Source organism: Schistocerca cancellata, chromosome 11 (genome assembly GCF_023864275.1).
Source record: "Schistocerca cancellata isolate TAMUIC-IGC-003103 chromosome 11, iqSchCanc2.1, whole genome shotgun sequence".
In the NCBI taxonomy this organism is placed as follows: domain Eukaryota; kingdom Metazoa; phylum Arthropoda; class Insecta; order Orthoptera; family Acrididae; genus Schistocerca; species Schistocerca cancellata.
The window spans coordinates 165,342,276-165,365,965 of NC_064636.1; the positions used below are offsets into that span (position 1 = coordinate 165,342,276).

At 42.8% G+C, this 23,690-nt stretch overlaps 1 protein-coding gene across 1 annotated transcript in view; it reads left to right on the forward strand.

Annotated features, from left to right (window-relative positions):
* The window catches only part of LOC126108436 (protein RCC2), a 97,137-nt gene that overhangs the window by 29,890 nt on the left and 43,557 nt on the right, over positions 1-23,690 (forward strand). The window contains exons 5-6 of the mRNA XM_049913653.1: positions 11,000-11,114; positions 17,795-17,961. Coding sequence (XP_049769610.1) covers positions 11,000-11,114; positions 17,795-17,961 — 282 coding nt within the window. The remainder of the gene's footprint in view (positions 1-10,999; positions 11,115-17,794; positions 17,962-23,690) is intronic.

The window sequence follows — 23,690 nt, forward strand, 5'->3', positions numbered from 1 at the left end:
CATGTCCTACCAAACGATCCCTTCTTCTGGTCAAGTTGTGCCACAAACTCCTCTTCTCCCCAATCCTATTCAGTACCTCCTCATTAGTTATGCGATCTACCCATCTAATCTTCAGCATTCTTCTGTAGCACCACATTTCGAAAGCTTCTATTCTCTTCTTGTCCAAACTATTTATCATCCATGTTTCACTTCCATACATGGCTACACTCCATACAAATACTTTCAGAAATGACTTCCTGACATTTAAATCTATACTCGATGTTAACAAATTTCTCTTCTTCAGAAACGCTTTCCTTGCCATTGCCAGTCTACATTTTATATCCTCTCTACTTCGACCATCATCAGTTATTTTGCTCCCCAAATAGCAAAACTCCTTTACTACTTTAAGTGTCTCATTTCCTAATCTAATACCCTCAACATCACCCGACTTAATTCGACTACATTCCATTATCCAGGAGGGAGGGATATGTAACATTATACGCGTAGTTGCAGTGTGGAATGACCGTGTGGTGACCATGCTACGATTGTAACAGTAATGTGACAGTCTGTTTTGTGATAAGCGGGTTTTGCTAATGTGCTGCAAGTGTGAGACTTCAATTTATAATGTGTAACGGCAACACAGTGAAAATTTCCACTCCTTCTGGTACTTTGTTTCAGATTTCTGATAACAGTAAAGTCCAGTTTAGTAATACTGCTCAAGATCACTTAGTGCAATGTGCTCAGCCGGTCAACAAATGTAATGCATTTTTGATGTGCTCATCATTAGGTATTCAGATACATCAGTGTTCAGATGGACAAGAAACTCTCTAAGGCAGACATAAAACCAGTAGGCCACACAGCTGGGATTAAAGTAGCAGTGAACTAACTAAAAAAAATAGGTAAAGATACATTAAGAAACGTAAAGTTACATGTTTATGAGAGATGCTGGAAGCGGTGGCCATTGAATCCAGACTCATTGACATCATGTGAAGTTGTTACCAGCAACAGGTTGTAATTCTGCAGGTGTGATATTCTTAATATTTCAAGTAATGTATTGTCTATTGTGTGAGGGCTTTCAGCATACGCTTTGCTTTTGTAGTATGCCCCATAAATAAGAAACGTACCATGTTTAAGACCTGGTCTTCAGGGAACACATTGAAATTAAATTAAATTAAATGTCGTATGGCTAGGGCCTCCCATCGGGTAGAGCAGTTGCCTGGTGCCAGTCTTTTGAGTTGATGCCACTTCGGTTTTTCTGCTAAGGCATTTCAAGATATTCAGTGCCGGGAAGCCCTTTGTTCATAGGTCTGTCAGGTGTGGGAACCGTGTCAATACCGAGTCAAATAATAAACCCAAAAAGCGTACAGTAACACGAAAACGTAAAATATTGTCCCCCACTGTGAGCACTGCTCGGTTAAAACTTCAACGAGCACAGTTAAAGTTGACAGGACACATGTAGTCTTCTCTGATGAGAATGGAAAAGCAGTTGTCCTGGCCCAGGTTTCCAGCCTCCTAATGGTCAGCTGTAGCTGCCTCATCGTCATAAGATCAGAGGAAGAGTAGAAGATTGCGAAGTCATCCACAAACAAAGAGCATTTGATGGAGCTCCTGCAGTTGCCATTGACAGTAGTGACAAACGACGTGACACTGAGGACACTGCCTCGGGGGGCCCCGTCCTCACGAACGTAACAGTCAGACAACGCAATATCAGAAACTCCGGCCCTCGAGAAACGATAGGATAAGAATTGGCAGGTTTCCATATAGTTACCATTCGTGAAGTTGGTGAAGGATGTTGTACCTTCAAGTAGTGTCATACGCTTTTAAGAGGTCAAAAAACACAGAGAGCAAATAGTTTTGGCATAAGAAGGACTGCTGTATCACCGTCTCCAGTAGAATTACGTTGTCGACAGTAGCACCTGAAACCACACCGAGAGCAACTCGGGTGACCTCAGGATTTGAGCAGCCAGACGTGGTGACAGTTTACCACGCGTCCGAGAGTCTTAGCCGTACACCTAGAGAAGGTTACACTCTGGTCACTGTTAGGAGCACTACGGTCCTTGCCCGGTTTCCAGAATGGAAGTAACGTCGCCTCCTTCCAAGTCGTGAGGTACTGTCTGTCAAACCAGATCTGATTGAAACAAGAAAGGAGCTGTCCTTTTGTTTCGGGGTACAGATGATGAAGTACGGAATAACTGATCTCTGACCGCAGACAAAGCTGATACCAGTTCCCACATCGAGAACAGAATGTTTTAGACTTCCTCATTGTGCGAGAAGAAATTGAGCTTCCTTATTTCCACAATCCTATGCGACAACTGAAAAGCGGGAGCTTTTCTGGATGAAGTAGTGACAGTAAAAAAGTGTTCAGCTAAAACCTGAGTCACGTCTTCTAGTGTGTCCACTGAGACCCCATTACTTCACGAGGCTGTATACTGCCCTCACCTGCCTTATCGAGTCACACAGTTGTGTAGTGGAATTGGGCTGATTAGTGGAAGTCTCGAATTCTTTCCAGGAAGGCCACTTCTGGTTTTTTATCACTCGCTCGAAGGTTTCTCGTAGTTGGACAGTGTTCGAAGTTTCACAGAGCTGTTTATCTGGCCCCGATTGCCAATCGGCAGTCGTCGTTCCACCGAGGTACAGGCCTTCGTCTGGGGTGGTCACTAGACTGAGGGATGGACTATGCAGCAGCCCGTCGGACCTCACGTGATACGGGCCACTGTCTCTTGTGCACAATCCGTTCGTTTAAAAATAGCCTGTCGATTGTACTGCATCCAATTTTCCCTCGGTATCGCCCATCTGCACGGTCTCCCGTCAGCCACCATCCTAGTCGGCAGACGGATCCACACTGGAAAGTGGTCACTAGAATGTAAATCTGGTGCCACTTCCCACTGAACTGAGTCGGCAATAGCTGGAAAACAAAAACAAAGGTCAGTGGCTGAAAAAGACCCTGTAGCTGTGGAAAAGTGTCATCCGACCCACATATAGAAGGCAGATATTCTCATAATGGATGTGTCACTCTGTTGTCCGACTCCTGGAGTAAGTGTAGCCGAGTCCCACAGCACATCGTGTGCACTGAAGTCCACCACAAGGAGGAATGGGCACGGCAGTGTCCGGAAGAGTTCTGTCATTGTGTCTGCATCCAAAGTATCATTAAGTGGAAGGTACAACGAACACACTGTTACGTTAAAGGGTACTAGAACTTTCATCGTAATTGCTTGTATGGTCACAGTAAGGAGGACAGGAGAGGAGTGGCATCTGTCACCAATGAAAACAGTCATTCTACTTTTTGCCCTGTCTCCTGTAATATAGTCCTTCCTGTAGAGGTGGTGAACCTGTAATGCAGGTGTGTCAGTGACTTTAAGATGACTTTCTCGTAAGCAGACACAGAACAGTTTCTCCTGGACCAGGATATTTAATTCTTCCAATCTCTCTCGGAGGCAGTGATTTACTGGGAATGTCAGAGGGGAACGTTAGTCAGTTCCCAGTTCTCTGGTTCCTCCAATTGGAAGTCCATATCTTCAAAAGCATAGTCTCTATCAGAAAGGGAGAGAGCCCACAGATCCTAAGGTTTAACTACCACTTCGTACTACTTTTCGAAGGATGATTTTCTCTACTTATGGGAGGAGTTGGTTGCTTGGGTTGAGGGGATGACTTAGTAGGCTTCCGATGGTTAGCAGTGGTATGTGGATTAAGTGGTAAGCCCATCATTGGCGACTTCTGAATGACTTCCGTTTCAAGTGTAGTGCTTCGCACATAGGTAAACCGACAAGTGCATGTGCTCATACTTTAATCTGTGATCTGAGTTTGAGTGGAGGCATCACACTTGGTGATTGGCGTCTTAGGGGCTAATGCAAAAGAAGTAGTAAAAACAGGAGGTTGCATAGCTTTGAAAGATTTTCTAACTTCACCGGATGGTATGCTTCGCTTGACTTTTTAACACTTGAATTTCCTTTTCCTTGTTGTAAACCTCACACTTTCTGCTCCACACTGGGTCATCCCCAGAGCAGTCTACACATTTTGGAGGAAGTGTACAATAATTGCCTGATTCGTGATCTGAGCCTCCACAGCTGCTACACATAGACATACCCCTCCCCCCTCCAACCCCCCTCCCACCCCCAATTACATCCCATCCTGGTATGGTCAAATGCTTGATTCTTGAACCAAGTGTTAGCTATGATTAAGTTATGCTCTGCGCAAAATTCTACCAGGCGGCTTCCTCTTTCATTTCTTAGCCCCAAACCATATTCACTTACTATGTTTCCTACTCTCGAATTCCAGTCACCCATGACTATTAAATTTTCGTCTCCCTTCACTACCTGAATAATTTCTTTTATCTCATCATACATTTCATCAATTTCTTCGTCATCTGCAGAGCTGGTTGGCATATAAACTTGTACTACTGTAGTAGGCGTGGGCTTCGTGTCTTTCTTGGCAACAATAATGCATTCACTATGCTAATTGTAGTAGCTTACCCCTACTCCTATTTTTTTGTTCATTATTAAACCTACTCCTGCATTACCCCTATTTGATTTTGTATTTATAACCCTGTATTCGCCTGTCCAAAAGTTTTGTTCTTCCTGCCACCGAACTTCACTAATTCCCACTATATCCAACTTCAACCTATCCATTTCCCTTTTTAAATTTTCTAACCTACCTGCCCGATTAAGGGATCTGACATTCCACGCTCCGATCCGTAGAACGCCAGATTTCTTTCTCCTGATAACGACGTCGTCCTGAGTAGTCCCCGCATGGAGATCCGAATGGGGGACTATTTTACCTCCGTAATATTTTACCCAAGAGGACACCATCATCATTTATCCATACAGTAGAGCTGCATGCCCTCGGGAAAAATTACGGCCGTAGTTTCCCCTTGCTTTCAGCCGTTCGCAGTACCAGCACAGCAAGACCGTTTTGATTAGTGTTACAAGGCCAGATCAGTCAATCGTCCAGACTGTTGCCCCTACTGTTGCAACTACTGAAAAGGCTGCTGCCCCTCTTCAGGAACCATGCATTTGTCTGGCCTCTCATCAGATACCCCTCCGTTGTGGTTGCACCTACGGTACGGGTATCTGTATTGCTGAGGCACGCAAGCCTCCCCACCAATGGCAAGGTCTATGGTTCATGGATGGACACATTCCCTATATACTGATATTAAGGCAGCCCTCAGTCTCAATGGAGATCTGTCCACCATCCTCGCCGATTGATTCCGGTGTTACAAGAGTTGTGAATTTTTGTGAACTATGTCCTCATCCATGGTGGTGGTGGTGGTGGTGGTGGTGGTGGTGGGAGGGGGGGGGGGTGTCTTTAGTGCATTACAAACTGCTCCATATGTGGAGACAGCCTTCATGCCGACTTATCCTCAGGTTGCTGAAGACCGTGATGTTATGTGCCCGTCAGCTCAAATCATCATCCTCATCATCATCGTCATCCAGACTGATGCTATTTGCAGGCATATTTATGTTTGCTACAGCAGAAAATAGTATCCTACCATAGCAAAGTTGCTGATGTCGTTGAAAGAAAGTGAACTTTTTAGGTGTGGGAAAACTTCACTGAAAATTGTGCTGAAAAGTAGGGGTTTCCATTAGAAAGCGCTAGATGGACAGAAAGTCCTGTTAGAAAAGGCGCATATTGTAATGGCTCGAAGCACAATCTTGCACAAAATTGTGAGCAAGGACATTCAATCCATAATATGGGTAGACAAAACGTGAGTTAATATGAGTTAATACTGGGGAAGCTGTTAGCAAATGTTGGACAGAGGGCACTCGAAGCAGTAGCAGTCGTCAGCTGACTGGAAGAGGAGCAAGATTAGTTGTGGTCCGTGCAGGGTATTCCAGTGGTTTTGTTCGTAATGCACTTATAGTTTTTCGGTCATGTGATTACCGTGAGGGCATGGACCGTACATGATTTGTTGGGTGGTTTAGGAAACTTTTAAAACAGTTTTCCGTCCCTACAATAATTGTAATCAATAATCCATATCATTCAGTGATACTGAACAAAGTACCATCAACAGACGACTGCGAAAAGCTTACAGTGCAATAGTTACAGGCACGATATATTGTGCAGATATGAGCATGATTAAGCTTTCGTCATATTCGCTTGTTAAAGGAACTAAGCCCTCGTTGCCTACATATGTGGTAGACGAAATTGCCAAGGAGCACCATCGTACTGTAATAAGGCTGCCACCGCATAACAGCCGTTTCATTCCCATTGAGTTAATATGCAGTGATTTGAAGACATATACAAGGAACAATAAGAAGTACTTTACAATAACAGAGGTGGAAGGACTGTTGTGTGAAGCTCTTGTGACTGTATGCAGCCTTGTGGAGGAAAACGGTCGAGCATGTCGAAAAACTTACATGAGCAGCACAAACAGTGGTAGGTATCATTAGTGACCATGAACAGCTAATAATAATGACGACAAAAATGGTTTCGGTGCCGATTCGGACAACAGTGACGATGGGGAGCAGGATAGAATTGCGCCATTGTCACCGTAAAATGATGAGAGAAAAGCTACAAATCTCGGTTATTTATTGCATCGCTGTCATAAAAAAACCTAAAGTGAGAAGGTACTATCTCCATTATTATTTATTTTGTAAGCTATGTGTCATACTGTTTTCAAGATACTGGTCATCATTAAATGGTTACTTCCGTATTTCTTTGCACCGTTATCAAAAGCATCTGCTTTTGTTATACTTATGTCCACAATATTATGCAGCTCTTTAGATTAGATTTACTTTCATTCCAATTGATCTGTAGTGAGGAGGTCCTCCAGGATGTAGAACATGTCAGGAAAACAATAATATGTGACAAATATTTACAACTCAAAGAAATAAGCTAATGTAGCACTCCACAGGTCCCAAGTGGAATGATTGGTTTTTTTTTTTTTTTTGAACACTATGATATTTGCTGTCATTGTGGTAGCAACTGAAAAACGAATTGTTATCGCTCAGTAGCTCTCGTTTATGAGATGTAATGGAAGTGCTTATCATCTGCTATGTTTATAGAGGTGGTTGCAGCATCGTTATTGCAGTATAGCCACATAATGTGAACTCTAAATTGTAATGTTTCACCAGAGCACGTATATAGGCTTTTAATTTCATATCTTTTAGTACACGATGTAAAAGATGCACTGACCTGCTGCGATAAACTCTTCACTGAATTGTGGGGACTTCTCGTAATGTCATGCAAATTGTCTGTAGTTTCAGTGGAACTCACTGTCAAATGCCTGTTTCTCGCATGTTCTGAATGGATCCTACTGCCCTCCATTGTACAGATTTTGAATAGTGTTAGTTGGGGGAGTTTCCTACCAGAATACTTCACTGGAAACACTACATTCGTTGGTGGAGCCAATCTGTATGCAACACTACACATATCAGTTCGCTGTTCTAATGCAAACTGCCCCATTCCTGTAACAATTCAACTGTGTGAGCTTCTAACGAGAACTTATACACGAACACACAGCTACACTCAACTTTCTGGTAAAATTGCTATGTTGCCAACTTTCGAGACAGTGTTGACTTCACAAGTAATTTGACTAGAAATGATTAAGTAGCACATGAGGCATTCCAGTTGTATGTGAGGTCTACCGGCTTTGTGTGGGATGCACTGTATTCAAGTCAACTGGTCACCAACTGATGACATTTCATTGAGTGACCTATCCAGCATTTGTGCAGTATGGCCAGTTCGGGTGATTTGAGTGTATTGAGGTAAATGAAATTTTTTTCATAATTCTTAACCTAATCTTCCTACATTCTCAAATTTAATATATATTCTAAAAAACAAAATGCTGTGACTTACCAAACAAGAAGGCACTGGTAGATAGACACAATAAAAAAAACATGCAAACACACACACACACACACACACACACACACACACACACACACACACACACACGCACAAATAAATTTCAAGCTTTCACAACCCATGGTTGCTTCATCAGGAAAGAGGGAAGGAGGGGGAAAGACAAAAGGGTGTGGGTTTTAAGGGAGAGGGTAAGGAGTCATTCCAATCCCGGGAACGGAAAGACTTACCTTAGGGGGGAAAAAAGGACAGGTATACACTCGCACACACACCCATATCCAACCGCACATACACAGACACAAGCAGACATTTGTAAAGACAAAGAGTTTGGGCAGAGATGTCAGTCGAGGCGGAAGTACAGAGGCAAAGATGTTGTTGAAAGACAGGTGAGGTATGAGCGGCAGCAACTTGAAATTAGCGGAGGTTGAGGCCTGGTGGGTAACGGGAAGAGAGGATATATTGAAGGGCAAGTTCCCATTTCCGGAGTTCTGACAGGTTGGTGTTAGTGGGAAGTATCCAGATAACCCGGACGGTGTAACACTGTGCCAAGATGTGCTGGCCGTGCACCAAGGCATGTTTAGCCACAGGGTGATCCTCATTACCAACAAACACTGTCTGCCTGTGTCCATTCATGCGAATGGACAGTTTGTTGCTGGTCATTCCCACATAGAACGCTTCACAGTGTAGGCAGGTCAGTTGGTAAATCACGTGGGTGCTTTCACACGTGGTTCTGCCTTTGATCGTGTACACCTTCCGGGTTACAGGACTGGAGTAGGTGCTGGTGGGAGGGTGCACGGGACAGGTTTTACACCAGGGGTGGTTACAAGGGTAGTAGCCAGAGGGTAGGTTTGGGGATTTCACAGGAACGAACTGAGAGGTTACGAAGGTTAGGTGGACGGCGGAAAGACACTCTTGGTGGAGAGGGGAGGATTTCGTGAAGGATGGATCTCATTTCAGGGCAGGATTTGAGGAAATCTTATCCCTGCTGGGAGAGCCACATTCAGAGTCTGATCCAGTCCCGGAAAGTATCCTGTCACAAGTGGGGCACTTTTGGGGTTCTTCTGTGGGAGGTTCTGGGTTTGAGGGGATGAGGAAGTGGCTCTGGTTATTTGCTGCTGTATCGGGTCGGGAGGGTAGTTGCGGGATGCAAAAGCTGTTTTCAGGTTGTTGGTGTAATGGTTCAGGGATTCAGGACTGGAGCAGATTCGTTTGCCATGGAGACCTAAGCTGTAGGGAAGTGACTGTCTGATATGGAATGGGTGGAAGCTGTCAAAATGGAGGTACTGTTGCTTGTTGGTGGGTTTGATGTGGACGGATGTGTGAAGCTGGCCATTGGACAGATGGAGGTCATCGTCGAAGAAAATGGCACGGGATTTGGAGTAGGACCAGATGAATCTGATGGAACCAAAGGAGTTGAGGTTGGAGAGGAAATTCTGGAGTTGTTCTACGCTATGAGTCCAGATCGTGAAGATGTCATCAATAAAACTGTACCAAACTTTGGGTTGGCAGGCCTGGGTAACCAAGAAGGCTTCCTCTAAGCGACCCATAAATAGGTTGGCGTACGAGGGGGCCATCCTGGTACCCGAGGATCACCCTGTGGCTAAACATGCCTCTGTGCACGGCCAGCACATCTTGGCACAGTGTTACACTGTCCAGGTTATCTGGATACTTCCCACAAACACCAACCTGTCAGAACTCTGGAGATGGGAACTTGCCCTTCAGTATATCCTCTCTTCTCGTTACCCACCAGGCCTCAACCTCCGCTAATTTCAAGTTGCTGCCGCTCATACCTCACTGTCATTCGACAACATCTTTGCCTCCGTACTTCCGCCTCGACTGACATCTCTGCCCAAACTCTTTGCCTTTACAAATGTCTGCTTGTGTCTGTATATGTGCGGATGGATATGTGTGTGTGTGTGCGCGAGTGTATACCTGTCCTTTTTCCCCCTAAGGTAAGTCTTTCCGCTCCCAGGATTGGAATGACTCCTTACCCTCTCCCTTAAAACCCACATCCTTTAGTCTTTCCCTCTCCTTCCCTCTTTCCTGATGAACAACCGTGGGTTGCGAAAGCTTGAAATTTGTTTGTGTGTTTTTTATTGTGTCTATCTACCAGCGCCTTCTCGTTTGGTAAGTCACAGCATCTTTGTTTTTTAATCTATTTTTCCTATGTGGAATGTTTCTTTCTATTATATTAATATATATTCTGCATTTCACATACAGCTGTAACATGGTATTAACAATTTGTGTTGGTCCTAGTGGTAATGCCATTTTGAAATGAGTCTGGTTTTCTTAATAATGCAATGAAGGTATACAATTGAAGAGTAGCTGTTGAGAAACATACTGCAATACAGTGACCAAACTGAAATATGTATACATTTAATACTTATAATTAAGTTAGTAATATATCATTGATAGTTTGTTAATAAATTGAAATTAAGAATGTGAGGAGGCAATTTGGGTGTAATTGTAGGTTAGGGTGGACAATTCTCAGTCGTCCTTTCCAGATTGTGGCACGATCATATGTTACGAAGAGGACATCCAAGTATGATTCGAGTGATCTTGAGAAGGCCAGAAATGTAGTGAAAAAGGTAGTGTCATTGTATGCTGCTGTTAAAAAATTCAACATTGCATAAAAACACTTAGGCAGTCTTTGCTAGGTCTAGTGATGAGGAAAAAATTCCTCTGTTGTACAACAAGAATTAACTCGGATTCACAAATAATGGTCGGATCATGGGTTTCAGTGCATTAACGAATTGAATGTTGTAGATAGTGAATGAGTTCAGGGGACAGGCAACAGCACAAGATCCACACAAGCAAAGCCAGATGCAAGGGAGATGGTAATTGCTACATTTTTCCAAAGATAGATGACATACCATAGCCTGATTTAGGAATAATAGTTGAAGTATTTACACAAATTACCCCATCCATGGGATAAATTAGGTAGAGTTCAGCTCGGAGTCATTTTATTACGATAAGAAAGGGTTGTCGCACTTGAAGACACAATAGAATGATTATAGAGGGTAACATTGCTGACATGTGAAGAATGGGCAGGAAACCTGTATAACTAATAAGCTATAAGCCATTAAACTTAAAAATGTTGTTTCATTATACCAAAATTATCCCAACTGTGACCGTCCTGCTAGACTTCTCACTCTACTTTGTCGTTCTCAGATTACTGTACAGTGGTCTCAGTTGTGTACTGATTTGTCGCTGTCTGCAGCTGAGCTACAAGGGCCCTCCGGTGGTGAAAGTTTGCTGCGGGGGCGAGTTCAGCGTCGTACTGGACTGCAAGGGTGTTCTCCACTCATTTGGATGTCCCGAGTATGGCCAGCTGGGTAAGTAAACCACAAACAATTTCACTATTTGCTGTAAACTGTTTAGTGGCAAAATCTGTTCTGTCAAATGGACGACAGACTGTGAGAATGTATGTATTGCAGGTTTCTGTAACTGAGGTTATTCCTACATAAAAGTCTTAAAATGTAATATTAATTCAAATTATTAGACCACATTGTAGGACTGCTACTGCAATATTAGATTATAAATGTGCGGATTAAAACTAATAAGGTTGTCGTCAGACGTTCCCCGCTGTATGGTTAAATATTCAGATGGGGACTTTCCTGTAACAGTTCAGATACTGGTGTGTACAGATCAGAAATCACTGACTATCTTTTCTGGAGTATGCCTCCCCACTCGATATCTTCTTTCTTCCTTTCGTGGACTTCATTTCCTGCGAAGTTTGGTCACTGTCGGAGATAGAAATCATCTTATCTGTGTATGGTGTGCTACCAAATAACTGAAGTCCCTCTGTGAAGATGTACATACATTCTTCAAACTTGTACAGCTGTAGAACATCTTGTATGACGACTGTTTGCAAAGTATTACAAATTGATACAGTTCAGAGTCAACTATCTGTCAGACTTCTAAATATACGTCTACATCTACAGGGGTACTCAGAAAATCGCACTTAAGTTCCAGGCAGAGTGTTCATCAGATCATTTTACGATAATTTTCTATTATTCCAATCTCGAACAGAGTGCGAAATAAAAGAACACCTATATCTTTCCGTGTGCGTTCTGATTTTTTTTTATTTCATTATGAAGATTATTTTTCCTTATGTAGGTAAGCGTCAGTGAAATACCTTCACATTTGGAAGAGAATGTTGGTGACTGAAATTTTGTGAGAAGATTCCAACAGTACAAAAAAAAAAAAAACAAAAAAAAAAAAAAAGAAAAAAAAAAACTTTGTTTTAATGATGTCCCCCAAATCCCGTATCATGTCAGTGACTCTCCCCTGTATTTCGCAATAATAGAAAACGCGCTGTTCTTCTTTAAACTTTCTTGATGTACTCTGTTAATCCTATCTGGTAAGGATCCGAGATCACTCCAAAAGAGGACAGCCAAGCGTAGACAAGGCAGTCGCTGTAGTAGAGCTGTTACATTTTCTAAGTGTTCTGCCAATAAAACACAATATTTGGTTCATCTTCCCAACAACATTTTCTATTTGTTCCTTCCCATGTAAGTTGTGAGTAACTGTAATTTCTTACAATTGGCTTATTTATTGTGTAACCAAAGTTCAATAGATTCCTCTTAGCACTCGTGTGAATGACCTCAAACTTTCCATTATTTAGCGTCATTGCCAATTTTTGTACCGTATATCTATATTTTCTAAATCATTTTGTCTTGGTTTGATCTTCTGATGACTTTACTAGAGATAAACAACTGCATCATCTGCAAACAACTTGAGACGGCTGCTGAGGTTGTCTCCTAAGTCATTTATTGAGAAGAAACAGCAGAGGACTTATAACACTACCTTGGGGAACGTGAGAAATCACTTCTGATTTACTCGATGACTTTCTGTCAATTACAACGAACTGTGATCTCTCTGACAGGAAATCACCGAATGGGAATTCTTGCAGGCACTTATCTCTTCACGTGACGAGGCCCCAGGTCCAGATTCCATCCACACCAGATGATCCAACACTCGGATGTTACCCAGAGGCAACATCTCCTGAGGGTCTTAAATCGCGTTTGGCTCACGGGTGCTTTCCCGTCGCAATGACGAGACAGTATAATTGTCCCTGTCCTCGAGCCCAGGAAGCGTCTCTCTGCAGCTACCGCCAGATTAGCCTGACAAATGTACTTTGTAAACTGCTCGAGATGTTAGCTTCAGATTTTGTTCGGTACTGGAATGTCGGGGCCTTTTGTCTCCGTATCAGTGTGGCTTCCGGGAAGAACAAACTCTGACTGGCCATTTACTCAGATTGGAAACAGCAACCAGACAGGCTTTTGCTAAACTTACGACCTACATAAGGCATAAGATACGGCTCGGTGCCATCACATTTTAATTACCCCCTACTGATTTTTATCCGCGAGTGTTCGTCTCACCAGATCTTTCGAGTTAGAGTTGGCACTTCACACGGTGCCCCTCAGATTCAGGAGAACAGTATCCCACAGGATTCTGTGTTAAGTGTCGCACACTTCCTCGTAGCTCGTAACGTCTGTCGGGCCCGTGGTTATCCGGATGTCGTACGTCGACAATTTTTGCATCTGGCGCAGCTCCCACTCGGTAGCATCTGCCGAGTGCCGGCTCCGAGGCGCCGTACGACGGGTCTATGTGTGGGCCATCTCCCGTGGCTTCCGGTTATCTCCCTCCCAAACACGGGAACTTCATTTAGGCGACCGGCTCCTCTGTGTTGTAACACGTCCCGTTTCTGGGGCCTCATTTTTGATAAAAATCTGACACGACTGCCCCGTATTCGCCACCAAAAGACTACGTGCGTGTGGAAACTTAATGCTGTCTGCCTCCTGGCCCGCACCTATTAGGGTGCAGACTGTGTCACTTTTCTCTATCTTAACTGTGCTCCAGTCTTGTCCATACTAGCTTATGGCAGTCAGGTTTATGACTCAGCAGCTCTTTCCACTCTGTAAATACTTCACCCTGTCCACCATTTTTGGGTGCGTCTGGCTATCGGTGCCTTTTGCACTAGTTCCGGCGAGTCTCCTTACAGAAGCAGGGATTCCCTCTCTACAAATACTGTGGAGCAAACTCCTGGTTTCTTACACAATAGCCATTTGCCAATTTGCTGCCGACCCTGCGTACCCTGTCCTCTTTGCAAATGAGGGGTGTCTCCCCTCTGATAACTGCCCTTGGCTGGGATTGCCAGTTGGAATGTGCCTCATCACTTCCCCTGTAGCGATCACCATCTGCACTAACTAGAATGCGCCATGCGACCCCTGTGTATATCCCCCCCCATTCTTCTTCACATTGATGGTGCTTAGATCACGGTTTAGGACCGACCTGTTCTGTGGTAATAAGGTCTTTGTCGCCCCTATGATTTCTGGCATCTTGTACGTGCTATCCTTGCGGCGTTTCAGGGCACACATCTTCTACATTGATGGTTTTAAGATGATAGATAAGGCGGGACACACTTTCACATCTCCTACTGGCTTAGAATATCTTGTATTCACAAAGGCCTCCCTCCAGTGTTTTAATTTGTACCGAATGGACGAGCAGCCTGCAGCTGCCGACTGATGCTATTCTTGTCACCCTTTGGTCTCTATGATCTTCCCTCTGTCTTTGGCTGTGCTGGCTGCTCAGTTGCCTTTCTCTGGGTCTCCAAGTTGTGCGCATCCCAGGGAATGAATTGGCTGACCGTTTGGGTTGAGAAACAGTTACTTATCCCCTATTCCCTTTCATTATTCCAGCTACATATATGGCGATTTACGTCAAATCTCTCCTTGCCCAAAAGTGAAACTACATGTGGTGCACTATGGCTCTCGGTAACAAACTCTGCACAGTCGAGAACACAAACTCTGCACAGTCGAGAAGAATACTGCAATTTGGACCCTTTCCTTCCACTCGTCTCAGGAGGCGTCCACTGTCTTATGCCATCTACGCACTGGCCGTACCGGGCTCACTCGTTGCTTCCTCTTGTGTAACAAACCTCCCCCACAGTGTGGTTGTGGAGCCAGACTGGCGATATCCCATATATCGGTGGAATGTCCCCTCCTTTTGATTCTTCGTACTAAGTATAGTCTTCCAGATTCCTTACATTTAATATTAGCAGACAATTCACAGCTGGTTAGTGGTTTTTATTTTCACATGTAAGGTTTTGCTTTACTCCTGGAGCAGGGGAGGGTGGTTGTGGTCGGAGCCTCTCTTCATGTTTTCTCGATCAGGGACGCGTGACCACTCCTCCTTTCTAAGCCCTCTGTTTTTTCCCAATTCGTAGAGTTGGACGACCCTTTTACACCTTCTACTGTGTATTTTAAATTCCTCATTTTGCAGTTTGACTCCTCTCCACTTTTAGTGGACCCCCTCTCTTCCGCGCGTAACTTTGGAATTGCAGGACTGGTGCCCTCGGCGTTTAGTACTGTAACCCTCTCAATCAATCAGTCACACAAAGCATTTAAAAATGATTTCCGTAAGGCATTTCGTGTGACTGAAATGTAGAGAAGTATACTCCATACAGTGAGAAAAGAGCTCTGACAATTGACGTGGCCTTGGCGCATGTGCTTCACGCGTCGACGACGACCGGTCAGATCGTGAGCTATTGTTTACGTTACCTTGCCGACGCCCCAGTGTTGCCGTAGTGCCGGGCGACCGCTGCTTTCAGTCAGTTGCACCACATGTTACCTTCAGGTTTGTGTGCATCCTGCTATTTCTGAGAGTTCCTTGCAGTTGTATAAGTGGAAAATGGCTACTTGTACTGCAGAGAAGAGTGCTATTGTGAAAGGAACTACACTGAAATCCCAAGCACGCGAATTTATATACAAATTGTGTGTTTGCTTTGAAAGGGAAAGGGACGATGGTGCGCATTTGATGTCTGAGTAGAAGTGGTTGTCAGAGTGGCAGAAGTATTGAACATCTCTACAGTGATAAAGAGGCTGCCAATTCAGCTTTGAGCCCTGTTATTGTGATGCCTGGAAAGTCAAGGAAGAGATATCAGGCAACACACATACACGTACTACAGCAGGAAGAAGTATCCGACACTTAAAATGTTAGTGGCATCACTGTCGGACAATGGTTTGTTCACTGCCAGAACAAGAAGTCTCTCCATTGCTTTGAAAAAAGTTGCACAAACGAAAGATATTAATGGAACGTGGAGACATTGTAGCATGGAGATGTCGTTTCCTGTGCAAGTTGCAAGCAGCGAATCCAGAAAATGTAATATGGATTGACAAAACGTGGGTCAGTGTGCGTCGTGCAAGTTCCGTCCCATGGACAGATGACGCATGCCACGGAACTAAGAGTGTGCCAACTGGTAAGAAAGGGTGACTAATTATATTTTGTGCTGGCGCTGTGAACGGTTTTGTGCCTGGTGTTGTTATGATGTTACAGTCAAAAAAACTGTCGGTTACCATGAGGAGATGAGTGCAGATACATTCAAAAGACTGGTTTATTTCTTGTTTGCTACCAAATGTGTTCTGGTAGTGTTTTTGTAGTGGACAATGCGCCTTACCATTCTGTACAATTAAATAAGGCATCAACGCCTGCTGCAGGGAGAGACAAAATAGTCAGCTGGTTGAAAGATAATAAAATAGGCTTTGCACAGAATATGTGGAAAGCAGAGATTCTGGAATTAGTGAAACGATGCAAGTCACAGAAGACGCATTATGTGATTGATACGTTAGCAGAGAACCTCATCCCTAAAGTTATATATCTTCCACCGTACCACTACCATTACAATGCAATTGAACTCACCTGGGCTCAAATAAACACAGATGTTGCAGAGCAAAACAAAACCTTTGTTGCAAGACACAGAGGTGCTGGTTAATGAGGCTTTCACACGAATAACACCCGAAAATTGGAAGAATGTGGTGAACCACGTGTGGAAAGAGATTACAAGATCAAACATAGAACAAGATGTGAGAAAAGAATCCGTTCATAATATTGAAATTTCTTTATCAGCAAAGATACCAAAGACCATGTGGTCATGACGAGCTATGACCAATCAGATGATAATGATCTTGGGGTTTCCGTTCTCCAGCACGAAAAATAGAGGTAACATCCTTATTCAATAGTTTACACATAACATTTGTGCAATTTGCTTTACCTTGTTAATGTTGAAAATCTGATTGTGTGTGTAATTTTTATTTTGGCTGGAACCATAGTCATCAAAAAAATTTTTTTAATGATGTTACCGCCCTTTGACAGTAATAATTTTTATTTCATTTTTATACGATCCAGAGTTCGGCCATAGCTTTTTTTCAAGTACAGTAACTTATTTGTTCGTCAAAAGATATCAGACTGGTATGAAATACAGTGAAATCTGAACCGTATAATAATAAAATATAAATTGTTGCAGTCAAATGGCTCCAATGCCAGCAAGGAAAATATTTGTGTGTGTGTGTGTGTGTGTGTGTGTGTGTGTGTGTGAGATGAGAAACACTGGTAGTGCATGTGAAAAAATATTCCATAAAGGAAAACATTGGTCAGCAGAATGCAGCAATGAATGACGCGGCACTGTTAGATTCTGAAGGAGCCGGAGCCGAGTGTTGCCGCGGGCCGAAGGATGGGCTGGGAATGCCTGCCACCCTGCCCCCCACCCCCCCTACCCCTTCCTCCCTCCTCGCCACTGGCTCGCTGCCCGTCCATTGGCTCTAATATGACTGAAGTGTCAAATCGTGCCCAGACAGCCGTTTCTGGTACTTCCTACATCTGCTACATGGTTGTCAGAAATGTAAATAAAGTCATTTATTTTTTATCTTGTGCGCATATTTCTAACTTCTCACCATCAGATCCTTGCATGTAATTTGGTGACCATAATTGAAATGCTGTGAGGCTAACTAGTTCGTACGTCAAAGCGTTGCACGTATTCACACGGCAACCACGAAAAATTGCCACTCGGAGAAGAATACGGGAGCCTCCAGAATGTGTTGTCGTTGCAGCAAATTAATGTGAAAATGATCGTGGCAATTTTATTTTGACGTGTTACAAAGTGAAAGGTTGTTGAACTCGATATTTCAAAATTTTCTGCCATTTGTCACCATTTGTTTTGTTGCTATTTGTTTAGGTCACAATACAGATGGGAAGTACTTCGTTACGAGCAACAAGCTGGGTTTCCACTGCGAAACATCTCCCAAACGGATCGTCTTCTATGTCGAGAAGGCCAAGGACGGGCACGTCACACCGGTGGAGGTGTTGGAGATCACAGACTTCAGCTGCGGATCGAATCACACGGTAAGCCAGCTCTGCACAGCAGCAGATTAGCCAGTTGTCTCTAACACTCGGATATTCGGGTCTGATTAGTTTCGAGCTTCTTAACCGGCCGTTCTTTGGTGACAGCTTTTGTACTGTCACCGTTTGTCATTATGTTCCTGCTAGAAGGTGGCTAATATGCTCACAGAACTGTGCCTCTTAACTACTTGCCTGTATTCTCGAGACCTAAGGATCTCGTATACAGTTTCTGTACAATGATGTCGTATACAGTATCTGTGTAAATATAGGTTGCACATCAGCTTTAGACATGAGAAAGTAAAATGTAAATTCAAATGTAGGCCTTACAATTAAATGGACACAGATTGCACGTACAAGGGCTATCCAGAAAGTAACAGACATGTCCGTGTTATCGCGGCAGCAGGCGGGGCTACAGCTGCCGTCGTGGTGTCGTAACGTTCGTACGCTCGGTACACGTCCAGCGACAGTACTGTGTGGTCTTTCTCTCTGCTGCTTTGCTTTCTGTGATGTGTTAAAATGTGTGTCGCAATAAAAATTCCCACCCACTTGTGAGGTGCTTTCTTCAATTAGGGTTTTGTTGCAAAAAGATGCAAACCACATGAAATTTATTGTGATGTCGTGATATGTTCAGAAAAGGAATAATGAGTGAAAGCTGAATGAGGCAATTGAGCATTGATTTTTGAAAATGTCTGTGCCAGTGTTCACGATAAGGACCGTAGTGGCAGACATAGCCTTTTGAGTGATGAATTGGTCATGAAAATCGGCGAAAGAATTCATGAAAATCGTCGTCTTGTGGTTACAAAACTTTTGCAACATTTCGCAAAGTTTAGTATGTGAAATTGCAGGGGACTAGCTTGGTTACCACAATTCTGTGCTAGGTGGGTTCCCAAAATCCTAACAAAAGACCACAAAAACACAGGCTGGCTGCAGCACTGACCTTCATCGAAGATTACAGGATTACAGGAGAAATGGTAATAAAATTATTGATGGTTTCGTAACTGGGGACGAGACTCAGATGAAGTGTGGCAATTGTGAAACAAAGTGGCAGTCGATGGAATGGGGACACACACATTCTCCCAAGAAACCGAGGAAGTGTTTACCAATGCTGTGAGCAAAAAAAAAAAAGATCGTCGCTACTGTGTTTTGGTACTCTAAGGGAGTGATTCTGGTTGATTTCATTGAACGTGGAGCAACAGTTAACTCTGAGAGTTACTGTCAGACACTGACGAAGTTAAGGTGGGCGATACTAAAGAAGTGTCGGGGAAAACTTAGCGCAAAAGTTTCGTTCTTTCGTGATGACGTGTGTCCGTACACAGTCAATTGTATCAGAGAGCTCCTACAGGATTTTGGATGGGAGGCATCAGATCGTCCAACATGCAGCTCAGATTTGCTGCTGAATGGTTACCGCCTCTTCCTAGCAATGAAGACGTGGCTCGCTACGTGACAGTTTGGTACTGATGTCAAACTTCGTGCTGGTATAAACTGGTGGTTTGTGATCACAGACGGCAGATTTCTACAGAGACAGATAAAGAAAATTGTGTGGTGCAGTACAATAAGTGCCACAGTTTGAATGGTGGATGTATAGAAAAATATCATAAGAGTATGCTTTTAAGTGTATTTAGTAAAATTTGGTTTTTCCATGTTGTTAATTTTATTTTTCAAAACGTGTTAGTTCCTGGATAACCCTCATAGTAGATTTCAAGTGCGAAGGTGCTTAATTTTGTAGTTCAAAACAGGAAATGTGAATATGTTGCTACAACTGAAATGGTTCATATTGAAGGCTGCAAAAAACATGTGAAATAAAAATTTCGCCAATAGAATGTAAAGTTTCGTACAGATGGGTTTGGGTGATTTATGCAATGAAATGATGTCTGTCTTTACGGAACTATAGTTGCACAAAAGCTGTGCAAGCACGCAAAACCAGTTCGATATCTTTCCAGCGTTGTGTAATTCATCTTCGATGCAATTTTTTATTATTATTTAAAATTGTATTTTACATTTTATTCAGAATGCAGAGTAAACACTGATCTATTTTAGTGTGCCAAACAGAATTACAGTAAATTAAATGAAATGATTGTGTGGCATTGATGGCCGGGAGGCCCCATCGGGGGAAGTTCAGCCGCCGGGTACAAGTCTTATTTCAGGTGACGTCACATTGGGTGACTTGCACGTCGGCGATAATGAATTGATGATGAAGACACCACAACTCCCAGTCCACGAGGGGAGAAAATACCCAACCCGGCCAGGAATAGAACCCGGGTCCGCTGCATTGTAGGCAAACACATTACTTCTCAGCTAAGCAGGTGGGCACTACAGTAAATAATGCAGGAGAACACAGTGTGCCAACATGGGGATGTGGTGCTTAAAAGCAGTGATGTGATGGTTTCTTTTTTCAACAGCAGCTATGGTTTCTTTTTTCAACAGCAGCTACTGTATTTGTAAACAAAGTATAAGTTTTTCTGCTATTTTTTTCTTAAGTCTTTTCTGGCTTACAAAAGTAACTGCAGAACTTGCAGTGGTATTAATTTTAATTCACAAGATATGTGCAAATATAATTTTGAAATTGAATATTTATGGTCCGAGGAGAAAAATCTTGATTATAGGCCGCAGTGTGATGTTATGAGCCAAAATTCAAGCAACAGTGCGTGGCCTGTATTTGCATAAAACAGTGTAGTACAGAGACTTTGTGTGTGTTTCAGTAAAACTGCCTGTGTAAAGTTTACAGACATTTAAATTCTGCTGTAAGCAATGATTGAGCATATTTGGACAGTATTGTAACACGATATTTTCAACACTGTAGGATAATTTTATTTCCAAGCGAAGATAAAACTTACTCAAAAAACCTTAGCACCGATACAGAAAAGGTGAAAGTGAGCTTGGGAAAAAGATGTTTGGTGAGTGAAGTGAAGCAGTTTGTTTCTGTGGGCTAGTTCTGCACAAGGGAGAGTGTAGAGCTTAAGTGACTGTCAGCTGTCGATGGAAGTTGAAGGACTGACGAGCAGAAACTCGACAGAGCCACCAGAACGGTAAAACCTGAGTGGGTCTGTTCAGCGTGTTGTTGTAGAAGTGCTCTACCCGTAGGAGACGCGAAAGATCTCGGGCTGAAGTCTCAGCAGATGGTTTGATCTGACAAGTGAACTGTGGAACGTCGATTCACGAGATGTTAACAGTAGTTACGTATTTACTGGTTGCACTAACTTGGCACTAGTGTTATTATGTAACAGAAGGATAGGCATCATTCACTGTTAATAGGATGTTTGGCTACCGAGTGCTGCGCAGAATTTCATGTAATGTACTTCCCCAAATTGTCAAGTTAGCCTCGTAGTAAAGAGCAGAGTGGAACAGCGAGACCATACACGTACACGGTCAGCTGCCCGACGTTCGGCTTTGTGAGCGCACCAAAGACTTGTCCGATAAAATGCCGCGTGTGTTGCAATGAATTGCTTCACTTTTTGTGACTGTGTTGTGACATACTTCCTGTATATATTTTTAGTTATATATCTGTATTCAAGTATGAGCTCTCCTGATTTACATCATCTGGTTGGGAATATTACTAGCATCAAAATATTTTGTCAGTTTTAACAATTATGTAAGATAAGTCTCTCATTCCCTTTTGCTAACTCATTAACCAGAAACGTAATTTATACTTATTACCTAAGATATCATTCAGCCTCTGAAGTTACCCCCTTTTACCAATTTTTTTCTATTTTTATTTATTTCTCTTCGACACTGCTCTGTCATTTCTACTTTCTTTTCAATAACATTTAGAATATTTGAAACTTTATTACTGTTTTATATGTATTCAGATATTTCTATAAGTGCAGATAATAAAATCCTCTGTATACTCTTTTGATTTGGTGAATCTTGTAAAATGATAAAAATAAATTACTTCACTTTTTTACATATGTATGCATCTCGGAAACAAGTTGGGAATCTGATAGTAAATTCCTCGTACAGTGTCATCCCGTCATTTCATAAATAAAATATTTATTTTCACTTTTTCCACAATTAATGTCACAAGTATAAAGGAAATTGTCATAATACGCGTTTATTCAAATAACAGACCACCTTTCGAGGTAAGACCCAAATGGCAATGAAACATTACACGAGGTACATTTGGACATCCTTTTCCTTTTTACAGTTTTATTAGTAATGGCTGCTAGAAGTTACAACAAAACAGCAGTATCTCTCCATCGGCTAAAGGTGTCGCTCTGATACGTGTGCCGATACTCTGCTCCTGCAACTGTGCACGCAGCAGTTTTGCTCCGATCCCCACTTATTCGACATGAAATATAAAAATTTGGACTCTTTTTCACAAAGTTGTAATGTGTAAAAGCTCTGTAATTGTATTTAAAAAAATATCTACCCTAATGTGACTCGAGCAGTAAAGACAGCTGTGCGGTCAAAAATTCAGTCGCACTACAGTGTCTGCACTGTCGGTACTGTGTTCATTTCGCACAGTTGCCAGATTTCGGAATGCGTTAACTGCTAGTGTCACTCACAAAATTTCTTCATTCTTCCTTCGGGTTTTGCGAACACGCGGCATCCTTTGGTCTGTGTTTCTGGAAATGGCTTTGGGGCAGTCTTTCACTGACTAGATGTAGATATGTGTGTGAATCCCACAACCCTTACAGGTGCTACAGTTTGCTCACTTACGGAGCCTGGCAATCACATGCAGTTCACACTGGGCAGCTCAGGGATAACCACCGAATAGGTGACTGTTTAGCAGCATAGTTTCTATCGATCAGATGTAAGATTGCTCAATAACTGTCAGCTGAGTGACCCTTGCACCATCCCCGGGTCACCTTCATCCACGCCGCTGCCTCAGAGCATCTGAAACACAAAGGATGCTGCAGTACTTGTAAGCATTTCGCTTGTTAGTACCACTGATTATGACAGTACAAACTGTCATTCTTGCAAATTTTGAGATAAATTGTACATTTTTACGAGCTGTGGTATGACCACATAATTTCTTTTCATTAGTCAAACCCTAATTGTCCACTAACCCTTTTTTATTTTTGTTTCTCAGGCATAGTGCCTCCAAGACTGCAGGATTGCACTGCTTTTTTTTTTTTTCTGTATTATATTTGCAAAAGGAAAAACTCGTTCCTATAAAACTTCACAGGATGATCAAATTCAAAGGTCTTCCTTTTGTAGGACTAGCGTGCAACAGTAGTTGAGAAACACACAGAGCAGTACAGGGCAACTGTAGAATGGGAGAAAGAGACAGGTCAGTTGTCAAAACAGTTTAGATTCGATGATACGCGAGTACTGGCATGTAGGAGCATATACTGAAAAAGGCCGTACAGAGATGCCGTGGAAAATTACTAAACACTGTAATAATTTTAATCGAAAGGAGGAGGGTGTGGAACTAAATGGTATCCGGATTCCAATGCCGAAGATGACGTGTACATTTTCCACCACGAGGTGATAGCAGTGGAAGACAGTAACTGACAGTGGCCAACTGTGCTAAAGTTTTCAAAATGTGTGATGCCACCTTTCTGTGCAGGTGCACGCAGAAATTGACTATTACTTCACCGTGGTGAGTGTAAAGGTGTGTATCGGATCTTCCAAAAACCTATAACCCCCCCTCAAAGATCTTCGTTTATCCATTATGTCTTCATTGATCCATTATGGATCGTGGGACGATGGCTGGCATGAACTTTTTGATGCAATAATTCACCAATTTATTTTATTTTATGAACGTCTATGTGCTACCAGTTTTGGCATTA